This window comes from Centruroides sculpturatus, unplaced genomic scaffold (genome assembly GCF_000671375.1).
Source record: "Centruroides sculpturatus isolate CEXI.00-Female unplaced genomic scaffold, Cexi_2.0 scaffold402, whole genome shotgun sequence".
NCBI lineage: Eukaryota > Metazoa > Arthropoda > Arachnida > Scorpiones > Buthidae > Centruroides > Centruroides sculpturatus.
Window position 1 is genome coordinate 606,051 of NW_019384685.1, and position 17,965 is coordinate 624,015.

Genomic DNA, 17,965 nt, shown 5'->3' on the forward strand with positions numbered 1-17,965 from the left:
ATACAGTAGCCACAATTATTATTTAAAAAAAAAATTTTTTTTAGTTTCATTAGAATTAACATCGATAAAAATTCAACTGGTGGTCACATGCAATGGAGAAAAATTTCAACATAGGATAGGTTAAAAGGGGTGCTGAGGATTTTTCCCAGGCCAGAAGGAAACTTCTTAAGTTCATAGTATTCCAAACTCTATAAAATTAACATTATTTTTAATAACAGAAAATAAAATCTTTAACACTGCTTTTTATTAATAAACATGCCACATAACTTTTGTTAAAAAAAAACAAAAGATTAAATAGGCCTACTCTACCCCTATGCTTCTATAGAAGCTCTTGACAACAATAGTGTTTGATAGGAAATCCATTTAAATTATCACATCATGTAATATGCTTAGATAAAAAAAACTTATCATTTTTATATTACCTATCAATATCAATTAGAATAAATAAATTTCTTCTATTAATTTTGAAACTTACTTTATAATTTTGACAGATTTTTCCTATATTCATCATTTTAATAATAATTTGTTTTTAAAATAGGTAAAATTTATTAGTATGTTAACGACTACTGTCTAATTTACTTTTTTAGTTTTGATACAGTTAATTCTATTAAATATATTAAGTAAAAATAGTATATTTACATTTTTCTTTAATGAATAATAACATGATTTGTTAGAATAACTTACTGGTGGTACACTTATAAAACCTCCATCAAATGATTTCCTATGATGTGGTAATCCTAATTTAGCCAATTCTCGATAATATGTCAGAAACCACTGCTGTTGATCTGGTGTTAAATTAACTAAAACAACACGTAATTTATAAATTTCTTATTTTTAATTTAATTTTTTTAATCAAATATCAAAAAATTGAAATGCATTTATTAATACCTGCTAAACCATGACATAACTTCCCAAGATGCCTTGCTATTACTGGTAAAGTAGCATCTTCTGTTCTAATAGAATTCTCACAAAATTTTTTCACTAGTGGAATGATGATTTGAATACATGTTTCTGAAAAATGATATTTTAGAATAATTTTCCAAAAATAAATATTCAATACAATTGAGTTATCAAAAAAAATGTGCATATGATCTAAGTGAGAGAGATAGAAAAAAAATCTTCAAATAATGAAATTTTGAGTAATGGAAATTACCAATTCTTTGATGAGATCACCATCCACCATCAATGATTGTAAACAATTTAGTTTGACTTAAACACAATAATACATTTATTTATGATTTCTCATGTATATTGTAAACACATGTATAAAATACTCATACTATTAATAAAAGAAATTTGTTATAGCAGTTTGATATCAATGTGTTATTGTTTCATGCTCAACATATCCTAAATGTGTTCAATCATCTTTAAAAGAATCTATATCATATATAATGTGACCTCTAGAAATCCAACAAAAACTCTGACATTTTAGATCCAGTAATCAGATGGATGGCAAGATAATAAACTTATCTAGCCATCCACAGCTTTCTTTGGATTTTGTACTCCAACTATTGCTCAAACCATTCAAGTTTTTTCACTGAGAAGTCTTCTGTTGACAGAAATATTTTTATCTCTGCACAGTATGAACCACCTCAACATCTAAATACCCATATAAACTTTCTTTTCTATCCTGATACCATTGTTCATTGAAATATTGAAAAATTTCAATGTTTTTCAGATAAATAGAGAAAAAAATTGATTAAATGCCAAATTCTTTCATAGTTTCAGATTTCCTCATACTTTTTCTTTGGTTTTACTTACAGACCTATAAAGAGTCCTCAGTTCTTTATTGCTTGTTATCTCTACTTCACAATGTACAGAGTACACTGACTTATTGCTCAATGACTCTGAAGACTATGTACAAATTTTACAGTTAAATTTTTGGCTCTTCTATTACGTGCAAAAAACAGATAATTCTGACAAATACTTAAAAATCTAATCCTAAAATTTGATCACTAGAACATTCTTTACAACTGAACATTATATTATATCAATATCATACATAACTCCCAGTGAAGATATCTCGAAATTTCTACATTTGAGATTCCTGAAATTAAGACACATTAATTTATCTCTAAATCACAAAGCAGTGACCATAATGGATGTTCATCATGTCAAGTTGTCAGCATCAGAGCATTTACAAAACTTTCAATGTCTTATCAAATTGGATATCTAGAATAGACTTTCATCCAAAGACATTTTTTTGAAAACTTTCAAGATCACTAAAAGGTTGCCAAATGAAGTTACAACTTTCGTAAATATCAAACAAATATTACAAAAATTTTACAATACTGTAATGCCAATTTTCTTTTCTCCGACCTAATTTCTTACAATTATTAAAGTGCAAATACATATTAGTTTGCTCTACAATAATCAAAACCTTTTTGGAATGTGAACAGAGAAGCTTTTACATTTCATATGACCAAAATCATCAAGGAAATCATACAAAATTAAACATGAAATAAAATCACTGAAACATCTGAAATATACAATCAAAAATGTCCCTACTTATCTTCAGAAAAAATTTAGCTTATGAAAGTTGTGCCAGGATAAAAATTAAAATTTGACCAAGCAAAAGGTTTGATGTAATGGTATATGATATACAGTTCACCCTAAGTCAATGATATTTTTGAACACATGCAAAATTAAATGAACTAAGTAATTTAGTCCTTCATTAATAACTTAAGTCTTACAGGCAACCTTATGTTAAGAATAACTAACAAAACTTTAATTAATAAAGAATTAAAGCACTTATTTTATAAATACATATGTACAAATTAGATAATGACTATTAATTTATACAATCTCTTGTATTGTATTTTTAAAATAAATAAATTAAATAAAAAAAGTCTAAAATTTTACCATCATCTAGCATAGGTAGCATCTGTACAACTGTTTCAATTCCAGTAAGTCGTACATAACTTTCTTCATCATTTGCTAATTCTACTAATTCAGGTAAAATAGCACTTTTTGTTGCTTCAAGTCTAATAAATATTTCAAAATTAATTTTTCTTATTTAAATTAACATTTAAATTTATATTTATAATTTCAATGAGTTCTAAATATTTACAAACTTACCCAATTCCTTTAGCAACAACATCTAATTGACGACACATACAACCTCGAACTTCATGATCAACATCTTGGCACAAAGATTGTACAACAGGTAATATTTCTTTCCTTATACTATTATTAAATATTTTTTTATTAAATTATATATTCATGGAAGTTAATGTAGAAAAAATTAAAAGTCAAGTTAAAAATATTCTACTATATATTCTCCATCCTATAGAATTACATTTTATATTATACAATTCATTTTATTTATTATATTAGAGATATTCAAAAATTTTATTACATAAATAATAATAATAAATAAATGTATAATGCTAAAAATTTTTAATAGTGCATTATACAAATGAAAATAAAATATGATTAATTCACTAAATTATGAAAAAATAAACCATTATATGTATTATACATTTAATTACTTAATCAAAATATTTTGATTATTCAAAATAAAATCTGAAAAATACAATATTACTAAATTACCCTCAATCATAAATACAGTAATGTCCCTAATGCTCCTTGTATTTAATAAATTATTGTACAGAACTTTATACTTTACATATTTTTATAAAGTGTACTTTAAAATTCCTACCTTGATCCTTACTTTTTATTTATTTGTTCCCAAAAAAATGTTTTTTTTTGTAAAAAAGATAACATTTACATCTTTTGCTCTCTCCAAGAGTCACTGTCAACTTCAATTACTTTGTCTTTTCACAATAGTATGTTCTTACAAACATTACAGTTTACTTTTAATACCAGTGTGGGAGGTGTTTTTATTAATGTCACTTTCTATATTAAATAATTCAATTTGGAAACATGAATGTGTTAACATAAAATGGTTCATTTTTTTTAATCAAACAAAAAAAAAATTAAATATTTCTAAATTAGTTGTCAATTCCATTATGACAACAATACTTAGAATATGACTGTTAACTATTGATGCTGATCAGAAAAATAATAATAATAAAGCAAGTGGATAAAAACCACCAAATACTGTGTTTGTTGGCTCATGTCCAACCAACAGTTGGCTATGTAAATTTTTTCATGTTTTCTTCACATGTCTAACATCTAAATAGGGGCTAGTTTCCCTAAAAAGTCCCCCTGAGAGACATTCCTTGGCAGATCACCCAGTAGCTATACTACCTTATTCAATCAATCTAATCCAAAAATATGAAAGCAAAATCACATAGAAATTGAAGATAACTGCCAAAATTCATTTGCAACTAACTTGGTTGCAAAGATTTTATCCCAACAATTGTATCCCAGTTTCTGTCACAATACTTTCCCAAATAACAACTTATTTTTGCATTCAATTTATTGTTTTATATACGTGTAAATAATTTGCATAGGCACAACTATTGTAACAAAAACAAAGAAAATATATGAAAACTAAAAGAAAATTACAAAAATATAACACTAAACTGTAAAATGTAGGCTATATGCAAAATGTTTGAAAATTAATAAAATCTGCTTTGATACCTTAATAAATTTGGTCAATGTAATTTTGTGATATATATACACTACTTAAAAATTAACCTGTTTCATTTGAAAAAACTCAAAAACTCTAAAATTTTTTGGCTAAATAATTACTGTTTGATTACATGAAGGAAAGCAACAACTGTTACTGCGCATGGACAGAAAAGACAAAGTCCATTAGGAAAGTAGGGTAGTTTTTTAAAGAATAAGTTCATTTACAACAGTAAAGAAATTTGCAAATAAAATCAAAATTTAATTAATAGTTACTGTATTAACAGTTTACTTTTTAGAATCTATATCTATGAATTAATTTAAAAGAATGACACCTTGCAAATCACAGTGGTATGAACTCCTTCCACTTTCCTCCCCCTGCATGGAAATACAGTTCCTGGATACTTGCAGTGTTACTTCACTATCCCTCTAGCAGGTCAGTAATTTAATTAAATCTTAAATAAATTCTAAATCCATTTCACTCCACATTTTTATAATTTTTCATTAAGAAAATCATTTTCAGATGGTTATATGGGTATCATGCTTTTAAGTGAAATTCCATCATTAATGTATTTTTAAACAACTCTTTCAATTACTTATAAATTTATCATAATAATGGTAAAATTAATAGTACTTGCTATTTTAAACAATATTTTATAGATGAACATGAAACATATTAAATACAAGCTATGATTCTTAAATAGTATCCATAAAATCATGAAACTGCATTGATCATCAATAGTATTTATAGCAGACTTGTGTTAAAAGATCTTGCACAAACCTTATGGGAATAGGTCTTAGTGGATTTGGCTGAGTCTTTGATATTTTGTAGTTTTAATGATCCTAATCAAAAGTCTCCATAGGCACAAAGTCAATAAAATGAACAGTTTTTGAGTTGAGTGTTTGAGATGCAAAAATTGTGTGAAGTCCTAAACCTTTTTTAGTTTCAAAGTATAAAGTATGTTTTCAATGTTATTAAAATTGAGCACATTATCTGGATTGCATTGTGGAGAAATCATTGATTATGTGATTCACACAAGTTTGACTCTCACTCACACTGTTTGGGTTCATACCATACTAGTGGATAAAGCATGCTCCTCTACATGGCAATAGGCACTCTTCTTCCAACAGGGTAATTCCATTGAGACTTGACAATAGTCAAAAAAGAACTATGTGGAATATATCATTTCATATTTTGAAACAAAAAAGATTACAAAAATTAGGAACAGAAACAAGTACTATACATAATCTTTACACCAGGGGTGTCTAACCTTTTTGTTTCTTTGGGCCACATTGGAAGAAGTCATTTTTTGACTTAAGTTGCATCTTCTGGAACCAATTACCAATGTAGGAAAAAATATTACTCTAGTTTAAATTACAGTATTAACAACACCAGTCCACAATTGATTTATTCAAATCAATTGTGGACTGAGGTTGTTCAGATAACCGATTATGTATGAAAAAATATATTAACCTATTCCATGTTGAAATTTTTCTCCATTGCATGTCACTTTGTGTTAAATTTTCGTCAATGTTAAGCCTAACAAAAATTTTTATAATAATAATCATGGCTATTGTATCATTAAAATTTTTTCTTTATTTTGTACAAACAAAATAAATATATGGAAAAATATAAAAACAAAAAAATTATACTTTAGAAGTTAATCTAGTATCAAAAACGTTCAATTCAGCATGACACACAGTACTCAGAAAAACACCACACAAAAGTGCCAGTGCTGCCAGCTAAAACACACACACCAAAAAAAGAAATATTGGAGTAGCTCAAGACATAGCCAAAGGTTGCAGCACCACAGCACCAGGGAAAATTTAAATTTGCTGACTGGAATGCTTTCGGTTAACTGACGTTTCGGTTGACCGGCTTTCGGATAAACGAAATTCTACTGTATTGGCATTTTTTACTTCAATTATAGATTAGTTGTTGTAAAAAACAGTATTACAAAAAAAAGCAGGCAAACAGCACTGGATGAATCATTATTAGTGAGGTTGCGGCCAACGTTTTCATCTCTAAAATGTGAACATTGAATATTTAGAGATGAAAACTTTGGCCGCAACCTCTCTAATAATAAATAATAACTGTACTTGATGATAAATCTTCAAGCTATAAAGTTTTTAATTGTTTTAGTGTACATTTTTAATGTGAAAATAAATAACAACTAGAATTTCCACTAACTGTAGTCAATATACATAACTCACTTATTGTGATCAGTCATCATCAGTATAAGAAAAATGATTATAATAAACAGATTTCATTGTATATAATTTTGCATTTTTAAGCTTCATTTTAATTTTCAAACTGTATTTGCTACAACAAAAGATTAGTGCCAGAACTTTGAAATTAATAAAAAAGAAAAATAAATAAATTTTCCAATTAATAAACAATCATTTTAATATGGAATTTTATTCAGCTTTACCAATTATAAATATCTATACATGTCAAAGAAAATTAAAACTTAATTTAGCTAAAGAATGCAAAAAACTGATGAGTGATAATTCTTATTAATGCATGTCACTTTATACAATTTTGTAATTTAAAACATAAACAGAGATGTGCTAGTAATGTTATTTTCACAAATGAGTAAATCAATTATAGATAAATTTTTCAATAAAAGAAAAATTTTAATTTAGAAAGTCTATAAACAAAAAATACCAAAATTGTCTACAACTATAAATAGAATATAATAAAAATATTTAACTTACATATAAGGATCAAATTTTGTACAAATTTTTCCTAACATCTTACAACATAGCAAACGTGAAGATACAGGTTGCGATATTTGTCCTTTATTGATTGCTAATGTTAGAATCTATAAAATAATCAAAATTACAGATTATTAAAATTTGAATATAATGTATAGTTTGAAGTTTGAATAAAATTAAATAGTTCTTTAAGCAAATAAGATTAAAGTCTAAATTATATTTTTACTAATTATTTTTTATACTTGAAAAAAGCCATGAAGTATTGCTTCAGAGATGCATGACTATCAAATGAGAAATAAAAAACCACAGTCATTTAAATAATACACAAATTATACAAAAACAAAATATAACATTATAAAAATTATGACAAATATAAATTGTGTGTTAAAAAATGACTCAATATTTGTATTTGACAAAATTATTTTATACAGTAAAGCCTCGAAAACCCAGCCTAATGTGGACCAAAGGGTGGCCGAGTTTGTGAAAATGCCAGGTTATCGGGAATGGCATTAAAAAAATAAGTACCAGTGTGGAGTCCTCAGAAAATACTGTACTATACTTGTATGTATTGTTTGCTTGAGAATACAACAAAGAATAAACTGCCCAAATATCCTTAAACAAAGGAAAAGTACATCCTTTATGAAGGCATAGAGCCTTTACTACATGAAAATGAAAATTAATGAATACACTGTACAGTAATTTACCTGATAAGACAAGACCTCAGAAAAATACTTTATGAGGCATAAAGCTGTCTTTATCATGAAAATTAATTAACTAAGGATTTTTTTACCCTGCCAGGGTGTGGCCGAGTTATCTTGAGTGCTGGGTTATCGAGTGCAGAGTTTGAGGCTCTACTGTATAATGTTTTAATTTTAACTTAATGAATAAATCACTTTGAAATTTAACATTCAAATTATAATAAAAAAAATTTACATTCAAATAATTTCAGTTTTCAATGTTTATATTTGCCATATTATAAAACTATAGTCAAATCTTGGTTTTCAAATGCCTTGTTTTTTGAACAATTCAGTTCACAAACAAAATTTTGAACTCATATTTGCCCCGGTTGCCGAACAAGCTACTTGGCAAGAGCCAACCACAAATTAGAGAGAGACAGATGGTCAACTCCCTATACTTCCTATATTAAAGAAATCAATCAACAGAACTACCAATTCAGAAGTTAGTGGCACCAAAATCATCTTGTGTCATTAGACGTCACAACACAAACCATCAATAATGTTGCTATTTAAATTAGACTTTAATGCATATGCAGGGAAGATACTATTTCTGTTTTTCAGTATGCACCAAAGTTAAATCTAAATCAAATTAATTAATAAAAACCGCATTAATTGACATTTGTGTAATATAAATGGCATTCTAGAATTCATGTTTAAACATGCTTAAGTTAAATTAAATAACAAAAATTTATCATTATTATAATATTTATTAATACTAGGTAGTCAGTTACCATAATTATTTGCGTATAAGGTTTTCATTCATTTTTCACTGCTTCAAAAACCTAGCTATACATGCAAACAAAGGATTCTTTGTGTTTTTGCAATAATTTCTGTGAATCATGTATAGTTCATGCTGCCATTATAAGTCTACAGTCTATTTATAGTAAGTTGGCACCTACTGTAAGCAAATTAAGACACACCTCCCTTTGTTTATTGGTTTAATCCTACGTCCATCAATTAAAAACTGTGTTGTAACTCATTCATCTGCAGAAAATAGTTCCTCTTTATTTATAAAATCATTAATGAAATGCAGGTCACTTAGCAATGATTATAAATGTAGTTATTTCATATTAGTTAAACTGTTATTTTTAATGAATATTAGCACATTCTGAATCATTAAAAATAAACTTTTTCTAGTCATGCACATTATAATGTTTTGGTATTGTTTTCCATTCATCACATATTAAGGCAAACATGATTATTTGCCTTTAATACATGCATTTGATATTTTATTTGTGATAAATGAAATAAAATTAGAATTGTATTAATAAAATCTAATTTTCTTTATTTTGAACTCTAAAGTCACACCTCATGCTATATGCAAGATCATCTTATATGCAAGTAAATACGGTAATTAAAACTAAAAAAAATGATTAAATTTTAAAATTATAATAATAATAAGCAATAAACACATATGTCATCCCAGTATTCACATACTCTTTTGGAGTTATACATTGGACTCACACAGATCTTGAGCAACTCCAAAGGAAAACAAGAACAACACTTACTAAGCATAAACAACATCATCCTAAATCCGCCACAGAAAGATTAACCCTTCCACGTAAAGATGGCGGACGTGGCCTGATNGGCCACTATATTGAATATATGCCACATTGTTAGGAAATTCCTGAATACAGACACTGACACACTTATTTAATTTTAGTTTTGTTTTGGTTGCTATGCCTTGACTCTGGTCCGGCATAGTACACAGCCACTGGTGTGAACCGAGTAACCCACTAAACCCAACATAATAATAATAATTAAAGCTCTTGCCTTTATATTGAAACTAAAACTAAAAATAAAATCATAATTAATTAATTAATTATTTTTAATTTAATTTTACTCTCACTGCTTGCATGAAATATAATGAAATCAATCATGATGGACAAGTACTTTTTGAAATATTATGTTTCAATTGAACATGATTTAAATTTAAATTGTATCAATTGAAACATAATATTTCAGAAAGTATGAAAAAGTACTTTTCCATCATGATTGATTTGGTTATATTTTATGCAAGCAGTCAGAATTGAATCTATCTATAGCACTTCTTTGTAAAGATTCAGTTTCAGCTTCAGTGGTCAGTGATAGAACATTTCGCTTTTTATATATATATACATACACATAGATACAGATATAGATATTATATTGCATTTGTAGGCATTTTAATGCATGAAACACAGCTCAAAAGGTGAGGGAAAAAAGTTTTGTTTGGGGACCAGGAATATAAAATGGATTAATCATTAATCCATTTTATATTGTTTCTTGTGGGAAATTTGTTTCAGTTTTAGAACAGATTGGTTTTCAAATTACTATTACAAATGAATTAAGTTTGAAAACTGAGGTTTGACTGTACTAGTAAAAGAACTTGATTATGCACAAAATTTTATTATTTGATATTTATTATTCCAAAATTGAAATAATGCTGTATAAAAAGAATTGTAAGCTATAGCCTTAAATTCATTCTTTTATTAATTTTATATCAATATTTATTTAGTTTATTTGCACACAACAAATTTTCAAAGTGAAGAAAGTATTGGTTAATCATATAAACTCAATAAAATCATAAAAACAAAAACAATTTACTTTTGTTAAAATTATTGACAAGAAAATTGCAAAAATTTTGAGTTATTTTACAATGTAGTCACTTGCATCCCCAAGCATTTCTCATTGATTCACAAGCTTTCTAATGTCATCTAAAAGAAACATTTTGGGTTATTTGAGTGAAGAGCCTTTTATGCATCCATGTTTATTTTAATTTAACAATAAATTGCATATATATCAAATCTAGTAGCAACAATCTTGTAGAACAGTTCAGAAATGATAAAGTATGATCATTGTTGACAATACTTGTTTTGGCATTTCTAAACATTCTCATTCATTCTTAAATTTCTCTTTGAGTGATGATTTTCTCCATATTGTTAACATTATCTGTAAATTTTAAAAGATTTGACTGCTTTGGATCAAAAACATTGAACATAATGTATTGCACATTAACAATGCACATAGAAAATGAAGTTAATACAACTGGACTTCCAATTTTCAGAAGTGAATATAGCCAACTGGAAAAAATACATTTAGATTTTTGTATAAGTTTTATACATAATTGACAGAATGACATTAGAAGAATTTTCTGATATAAACTGTCTTTAATTTTTGATTTCCCCTTCATGTAATCAAAATCTGTGCTAAAAGCAAGCAATTATTTTATTGTGAATTGTCACAATGCTGAGCTGCAATTTTTAATCATATAATGTGACATTGAGTTTGCATCAGAAGTTTGCATATTGTTAATTGGGGCCTCCTGCCCTTAAGCTTTCCACATATGGTCTCAGCTTTCATCTAATTCCATTCTTGAGATTAAGAAAGGACAGACAAATGACAGTGGGAATTTTATAGGTCTTTTATTTGCTTTATTGCATGAAAATTAATATTGTGACAATGGCATTTTGACAGGGCAATGACAAAATTTGCTTTAATGCAAGAATTTGTTTTTTTTCAGTATTTGTTTTAAGGTAAGTCTACTGTATTTGATTTTTGGAAAAAGTTGCTTAAAATTCCTTTATACTTCAGATCAATAGAATATAATGTGAATATGAAAATTCTGAATAACAACTATTATAATTTCCTGTAATTTATTTACACCATTAATAGTTCCATTTTATATTTAACTTATATTAACTTCAATTGTATTAAACAGATCAATATATATATTTTATTTTTCTCTGTTCTTAAAGAATAAAAAGTTTGATTACTCTTTAAATTAAAAAATAAATAAATAAAAAGTCATAATATAAAAATGAAGTCTTCAAAACAAGTAGAAAAATTTAACATTAGGAAATGATGAAGAATGAACTTTATCATTTAGCTTGATCAAATGCTATTTCTGCAGCTTTGTAATATTAAACTTTTCAGCTAGTTTTAAAAGTCTTCATTATTTTATAAAAATAAAATAATTTACATCATAAAATTAATTACTCACATCTCTTTTGATTATGTCTTTGGGTAAAAGATCAATGACATCTAATAATGTTTCCATCCAAGCATTAGCAACAACTGTAAAATACAAAAGAATAATACATTTAAAAATTCCAAAACAACAAAATGGTATAAATAAAATATAATAATAGTTTTCATTTGGTGAAAACAAAATCTCTTTTTAGATTTTATGAAATAAAAATAACAGATTTACATTAATAAGCAAGATAGGCCAAATTTTAAGACACATGGAAAGCTAATATTATTACCAAATGAAAATCCTTAGGTTACTTGGATTTAATATTTCATTAATATATATTTAATGATTTAATAACAATATTTTAACAAAATAGTAATAAATAAATATTTAATATATTCATATTAAATAGTAAAATTTTAGACAATTGGTTATCTTTGGAAGTAAGTATTAAATTGGTATGGAGAACTTATCATACAGGAACACTTTTGATGGGTAATATAGAATTTTTTTAAAAATTTTTTTTAGCAAGTTTTAACTTTCATGTTTTATAGGTACCTTTTATTGCATTAGTATTTTGTAGCTATTTCATTATTTAAATTTTAATATTTAAAAAAGTTTTTTATTTTTTAAAATTTATTTTAGTTTTACTTGTTTTTAAATTCTTTGGTTTTTAAAATATCTGGTTTTACTCCAGTAGTCACTATTACAGGTAATTTTTTTGTGAGTTACATGTATGTAGGATAATAAATACTTAATAGATAATAAATTGTTAATTTTACTGTAATTTAGTCTATAGTTTCATCAAATTGTATAATATATACTGAAGAGAGGTAAATAGCCCAAAATGCATTTCATTTTTAAAAAATAAATTCTACATTACACATAAAATGTGTTCCTGTATAAGTTTTCCATAGCAATTTTGTGCTTACTTCCAAGGAACTAAATGAGAACAAGATGCAATTAATAGAATTGATTATCTTCAAACTTTACCTGGATCTCGACTGTCCACACTAGAAAGTATACTTTGCAAAAAACTATGAGTAAATGTGTTAGAAGGAACAAGTTCTTGACTAAGAAGAGATGAAAGAAAAGTGTTGCTATTGTTTAAATGATCATTATGTAGATAAAATGCTTCTTCCTATAATTAAATTTAAAATATCTCATTTATAAATGCAAGTGATTCAGTTTATTATTATTCATAATTTGAAAAATAAAAATTAAATATTAAAAAATAATTATATAAAATATTTATCCTTGTTATTTATTACAATAAGAAAGTTTTTGTTTAAGTGTTCTCATTTGTATTAAAATAATTTACAAAATTTAAATGAAAAACAAATTTATAACAAGAGTGCTTTAATTTGTAGTAAAAAGAATTTACAGAGCATATCCAAACTTTCTCTGTGTTCACTGAGAAAGAGTTTCTCTTATTATTTTCTTCTACAGCTGATGGTTCATTATCAAAAAATTTTGATAATGTTCAAACACTTGATTTGTATTCCTTTAAACTGCATGTGTACAATTCAAAGTTATGTTAGCAGCTGTAAATGGTTGACAATTGTTTCTAATGTTAAATTTGCTTAATGCATCACTATCTTATGTATAATTTAAATATCAGCCAATCATGTTACATTAATAGTTACTTCATAATCAATTTCAAAAGAAATGCATCTTACAGCAAAGACTGTCAAGAGATTAGCACTCTCTTCTAAATAAACACAAAACACCGTGTATTTATTTTATTACCAATTATTTTGTAAATGAAGTAAGAAATCCAAAAACATTGATTACATTATGAATTAAACAGCCTACCAATTTCAAATTAGTTTTCTAGCTTTTATGTTCTAAACAATATTTAAAACATATAATAATCTGTAGAAGAAAAATTTTTTATATTTATTTTTGTAGTACAGTAGATCCCCCTATAAAACCGTTTCCTATAGTTATGATTCCTATAAAAATTGTGGCATTATCCGTAAACAACGGTAAAAATAACTCCTATAATACGTAAAACGTCATCGGGCAGCCGAACTACTTACCCGCCGTCCGTAGCGCCACGCTACGGAGAGATTTCTATCGTCTGGACAGTATTATATAAATTATATATAAATTAGGTACTGTACATATAATTATATATTAATTATATATAAATTAGGTACTGTATATATAATTATATATTAACTTAATTTATTGTAACTTTATTATAATTAAATATATATTTTTCGCCGTCTAGCGTCACGCTACGGCGAGTTAGGCGACCTATCGTCTGTTCAGTACTGTAATTTTATACATTTCTTGTGAAAGAAACATTTCTTATTCAACGGCCATAAAAATTATTTATATTAATGATGTCTCCAAAGGTCAACGAAGTTTTCGCAGAAAAATAATATCAGAAATCGCGGCCGCGGTTTGATGCGCTGTTCCGCGACGAAACCAAGCTTTAGCAACGGGCGTAGTCGAACGGTACACACTCGGTAAGCAATCCTACAATTTTTTGTTTATAACGTAGTTTATACGGATTATTTTCAAAAAAATATACGTATTTTGGAAATGTTGAGTCGAATTAGTCTAGAATCGATTAATTTTATGAAAGAAAACCTTTCAAACAGCCGTAGTCCGTAAACTATGATTCCTACAAAATTGATTCATAAAGAACGGAACGTATCTACCGTCTTATAGGGGGATCTACTGTATTTGATTAAAAGCCAATCAATTGAAAATCCAACAATTTATAGTTTTAGTCTTTAATATATAACTGAAAAGCATAAATTTTAAAAAGTATATTATATTAACAATTAATAATTAGTTTAAGTATTAAAATCCTACATTAGAATAAAAATAGTTCTATTGTTTAAACTTTCTGAAATTGCATAAATACATATATACTCAAGAAGAACAAAGTAGAAAATATTCAAATTTAATTTCTACAAAGTAATCATAATTTATATAACCATTCAGCATTATCTAGAGAGGTATTTAGCAGTCCAAATGCAAATGCAACCAAATCCAGTAAGGAGACATATCGGGATATGCAAAAGACATTTCTGTAAAAATATACTTAAAAACTCACTACTATGACACTTTTGGAACTGCAAGTAACTACTTTTTCATCTGTACAAGATGCTCATGCCAGAAAGAGACATTAGTAATATACAGAACATTGCTCAATGGTCCCCATTCTGAAGATGATAAATAGTGTTCAATTTTTTCCAGGCAAATTGCAAGCAATAATTTGTTGTATATGAATTTCTTAAATATGAAAATAAATTTTTACTTCATATTTGGTTTATGGTTATTATTATACGTAAACAACAACATATTTATAGGATATCAATTAATTTTAGTGGAAAGTTTGAAAACCCAGGTGGTTTCGTGGTCTCAAACTTTTTCCAGGACTGTATTTATATATATATAATTAATAAATCATTTTAAAAACTTACCTCAAATCTTTGTCTAATGTTATCTACATGTTTATTTTCTACATGTTCAGAATGACCATGTAATATTTTAAGTTTTTGATCTTCATCAGAACTATAAAAATAAATAGATTTTTAATTTATATAATCATTTAAAGAAAAGTAATTAAAATTGATTCATAACATACAACAATTAAAAAATTTTCTTTCATGCATTTAATATATTAATACATCTTGGTAATGAATACTAAAAGTCAAGAAAATATCTATGGAATTAATATCCAATTGGAATTAATTCCTATGTTGTTGGAATTAATATCCAATTGGATATTAATTCCAACAACATAGACATTGAATGATAATTGAATGAAAAATATGTAAAATATGAAAGAAAGAAAAACAGGGAAAAAGAGACCTTAGCTGATATTTAAGTTAAATTAATAAGTTTATAAATATTTTCAAATTATTACAGAAAAATATGTTCATAGTAAAATTTTTAAAATAATTTATTTCTCAAATAAAATATCTATTATAGTGAAAATAACTTGATCTTTTCAATATTGCATTGTTAATTAGAAACTAGATACAGTAAACCCTTAATTTAATAGGTTATGATTTAACAAACAAAAAAAAATTGTCCTGTAGGAAAAATTTAAAAAATTTTATATTTGCTAATAAAATATTCAAAAAACAAACAATTGAGTAATTTATACTCATTGCCTCATGTACATTATATTATTATTTTATTCACAATTATTTATATATCATAACATTTTTACACATCTTGTAAGTTTTCAGTTTGTTTACACAATTAAAAATATAGAAGATTAAAAAACTATTATATAATGTACATAACATTATAGAGGTGTAGCCTCTAATAAAAGGTTCTCTCTGCAAATGAATTGGATGATGTAAATCTAGTGATTGGATATGACTGAAATATGAAGATGACTTAGTTTCTTCTATATTTTCAATATAGTAATTAGTTTTAAATTTTTGTTAACAAACTGAATTGATTATAGAATAGTTTAACTATTAAAATTAACTGTCACTTTAAAAAATGAACAACAGTGTGAATTTTACAATATAGCATTTACCTTTAACAACAAAATTAATTCCAACTAAAAGGTTTTTAATTGTAACTTTGACCTGTCCATTCAATCAAAAGTTGTTAACAACAAATTTTTTAACATATTTAGTATTTACAACTATAAAATAATATAAAAAGTATTTTCATTAGAAATAAACATTTTATATTAAATGATTACCCTTCCAAATAAAATTCACAGAGAGATTCTCCACCTTCCAAAGGTGGAGAAGATGGATCATGTTGTTTGCTGTCAACAACAGATTCTTTCTGATGAGATGATTTGTCATCTGCAAGCCACATAATTGATTCTGTAATAAACAGCACCAATCCTAAAATACAAGATAAAATGCATTATATTAAATCAGAAGACAATATCAGATTTCAACATTCAAATTTTAAATTAGATCAATTTTATAAATTCTTGTTTATAAAGGACTTTATTCCATGAATTCTGTATAAATTTATATAAATTAATTTAGAATTCATGGAAAAAAATCTTATGTAAACAAGAATTTATAAAATGTGATCCAATTTAAAACAGCTTATAAAAAAGCTTAAAAATTAACAAACTAAAATAAATACTAAATTAAAGATAAATTAAGTATATAAAATATCTTTTAATGATAAATGATTAAATTACATTGAATAATTTCAAAATTTAAGTTTTTAAATGCAAACTGAACTTCTAAATTTGAACATTAATAAATTTAGAACAATGGAAATCAAATAACTTTGCATTATTTGTAGCAATTTATACATTTAATTCCGTGACAATAGATGTTTTTATCTAAAATATTTGATAATTATATTGTACTCCATAAAATCCTCTTAATACCACTAAACCTTTTTACTCTGTTAACATATTGATTATTACAATTTCATTGGGTGAAATGCTCTTACAAAGTTATTCTCAGGTATGTTATTGTATGCAATTTCAACTTACAACATTTATTCTTCAGTCAAACTTATAACAAAAGTTTATTTTTATCAAAAAATTCTATGTGAATTAATTTGTAGTTGGCCTATGAAACAAAACATTCAAAAAAATAAAAAAATAAAACAAACTCTCATATGGTGTTATTTAATAATAAATGAAACAAAAATTATAAGAGCACTTTTGATAAAATAACTTATCTTTAGGAAATGAAACAGAATGTGTTTTTCAAAATTAAACCAATAGAGCACTTCAAACTAAATCATTACATAAAAAATAAAGAGAGGAGAAGGGAGGAAAGATAATGTCTACTTCAATGTTTTAATCAGTAAAATTCAATGTTCTGACAGATTTAGAATAGTTAATTGTATAGACCAGAAGTTAAACACACATTATTTTCTAGATATAAAGAAATGAACAATCAGAGCATGGATGTAAAATTCAAATATCTGCCCAAACAGAATCAAAGAAACTATCTAACACTTCACATGTAAGATGATCTTTTGGTGTTCTGATATACATGTAGCAAGCATTCTACTGTAGATGTCTTGCTGATATAAGCAGGGGTTGCTCTGG

General features: G+C 26.0%; 1 protein-coding gene across 1 annotated transcript in view; it reads right to left on the reverse strand.

Annotated features, from left to right (window-relative positions):
- The window catches only part of LOC111627036 (serine/threonine-protein phosphatase 4 regulatory subunit 4-like), a 29,990-nt gene extending 13,195 nt beyond the window's left edge, over nucleotides 1-16,795 (reverse strand). The window contains exons 1-9 of the mRNA XM_023370581.1: nucleotides 16,634-16,795; nucleotides 15,390-15,480; nucleotides 12,940-13,087; nucleotides 11,974-12,047; nucleotides 7,255-7,361; nucleotides 3,079-3,186; nucleotides 2,863-2,984; nucleotides 889-1,011; nucleotides 685-800 (exon numbers count right to left, since the gene is read on the reverse strand). Coding sequence (XP_023226349.1) covers nucleotides 685-800; nucleotides 889-1,011; nucleotides 2,863-2,984; nucleotides 3,079-3,186; nucleotides 7,255-7,361; nucleotides 11,974-12,047; nucleotides 12,940-13,087; nucleotides 15,390-15,480; nucleotides 16,634-16,755 — 1,011 coding nt within the window. The 5' untranslated portion in view covers nucleotides 16,756-16,795. The remainder of the gene's footprint in view (nucleotides 1-684; nucleotides 801-888; nucleotides 1,012-2,862; nucleotides 2,985-3,078; nucleotides 3,187-7,254; nucleotides 7,362-11,973; nucleotides 12,048-12,939; nucleotides 13,088-15,389; nucleotides 15,481-16,633) is intronic.
- Nucleotides 16,796-17,965: the final 1,170 nt, after the last annotated feature.